At 40.2% G+C, this 1,452-nt stretch overlaps 1 protein-coding gene across 1 annotated transcript in view; it reads right to left on the reverse strand.

The window, feature by feature from the left end:
• The window catches only part of LOC100179278 (arsenite methyltransferase-like), a 6,020-nt gene that overhangs the window by 828 nt on the left and 3,740 nt on the right, over positions 1-1,452 (reverse strand). Inside the window, 6 exon segments of the mRNA XM_026839490.1 lie at positions 333-400; positions 403-450; positions 509-640; positions 752-903; positions 1,056-1,192; positions 1,337-1,439. Of these exon segments, the coding sequence (XP_026695291.1) occupies positions 333-400; positions 403-450; positions 509-640; positions 752-903; positions 1,056-1,192; positions 1,337-1,439 (640 nt within the window).

The raw sequence follows: 1,452 nt of genomic DNA on the forward strand, positions 1-1,452 counted from the left end.
TCAATATTTAGGTTGTGTTCAATATATAGGTTGTGGTCAATATATAGGGTGTGGTCAATATATAGGGTGTGGTCAATATATAGGGTGTGGTCAATATGTATCAAGGGGTGTGGTCAATGTGTAGGGTGTGGTCAATATGTAGGGTGTGGTCAATATATATCAAGGGGTGTGGTCAATATATATCAAGGGGTCAATATACTGGAATTGTTGAAAGCCAAGGAATAATTTCTCATAAAAACATTGCAGAGTCAAATGTTCAAATTATCTTTATTATTAATAAGAAATCCAAATATATATTACAACAGTGACATTCAGCATCAATTATTTCTTACTTTAAAGTTTTCCTCGTAACCAGTGATGCCACCATTGTATACAACTTGCGTAGATTCCTGCTTTTCCATCGTTTTAGTTTAAACAACCGATACAACACAGATGCAAACCTTGCGTCACCTGCAGAATATAAACAATGTTATTTCTATGTCAAATATTTATAACAGCGACAACCCACCTGTCACCTTCTTCAACTCCGGCTTGGTGACTTCAACCACATTCGCAGAAACCACACGAGGTGTTTCAAATCCAACGGACTCCGCAATCTCATACAATTCCTTCCAATACAACGCACCACTCACGCATTCACCTGCAAGGTTGATATAAAACATCCACAACCCAACTTACCCCCTCACCTGACCCAACTTACCCCCAAACCCAACTTACCTCCTAACCCATCTTACCCCCAAACCCAACTTACCCCACAAAACTTTGTGGTTCCTTATTTCCTCAGACAAAACACAATCAGCATAAACATCACTGAAGTAGAGCTCCCCACCGTACTTCAACACACGATAAGCTTCCTTTAACACTGCTTCCTTGTCTTTAACCAAGTTGATCACGCAGTTTGATCTGGACAAGTGATTGAGAGGTTATGGGTTTGAGGCTGCTACAAGCACCACACCAAACAGCAATTGCCTCAACCTGGTGATCACTATTGGGTTGTATTGGGTTTTTGATAAAAACAATCATCTACAAAGTTAGACTCGTGGTACACCACTCACATAACTATATCCATCGAAGTGTCTTCAATCCCGGCCTCCCCTAACTTCTCAATGAAACCTTTCACAAACTTGGTGTTCGGCTTTGAATATCCGAAGCTTTGTTGATGATAATCGATGTACTTGTTCGCTACAGCAAGCTGCATAGAGATGAAAAAAGAAAGGAAATAAAACTCGCTTTGAGTAAAATTGTCAAATAAAAGGGCGCTAAACCCAACAATATACAAAAACCCGATTAAGCGGTGCTTAATTAAGGTGATACACAGTATTTAGATGTCACTCACTTGTTCATCCGTCATATCAACACCGGTAACAAAACCATCTTCCCCAACCAGTTTAGCGAGTGCATAACAATCACGACCACTTCCGCTGCCGAGGTCAAGCAATCTTCATTCTTTCC

The sequence above is a fragment of the Ciona intestinalis genome, unplaced genomic scaffold (genome assembly GCF_000224145.3).
Source record: "Ciona intestinalis unplaced genomic scaffold, KH HT000316.1, whole genome shotgun sequence".
Lineage (NCBI taxonomy): Eukaryota > Metazoa > Chordata > Ascidiacea > Phlebobranchia > Cionidae > Ciona > Ciona intestinalis.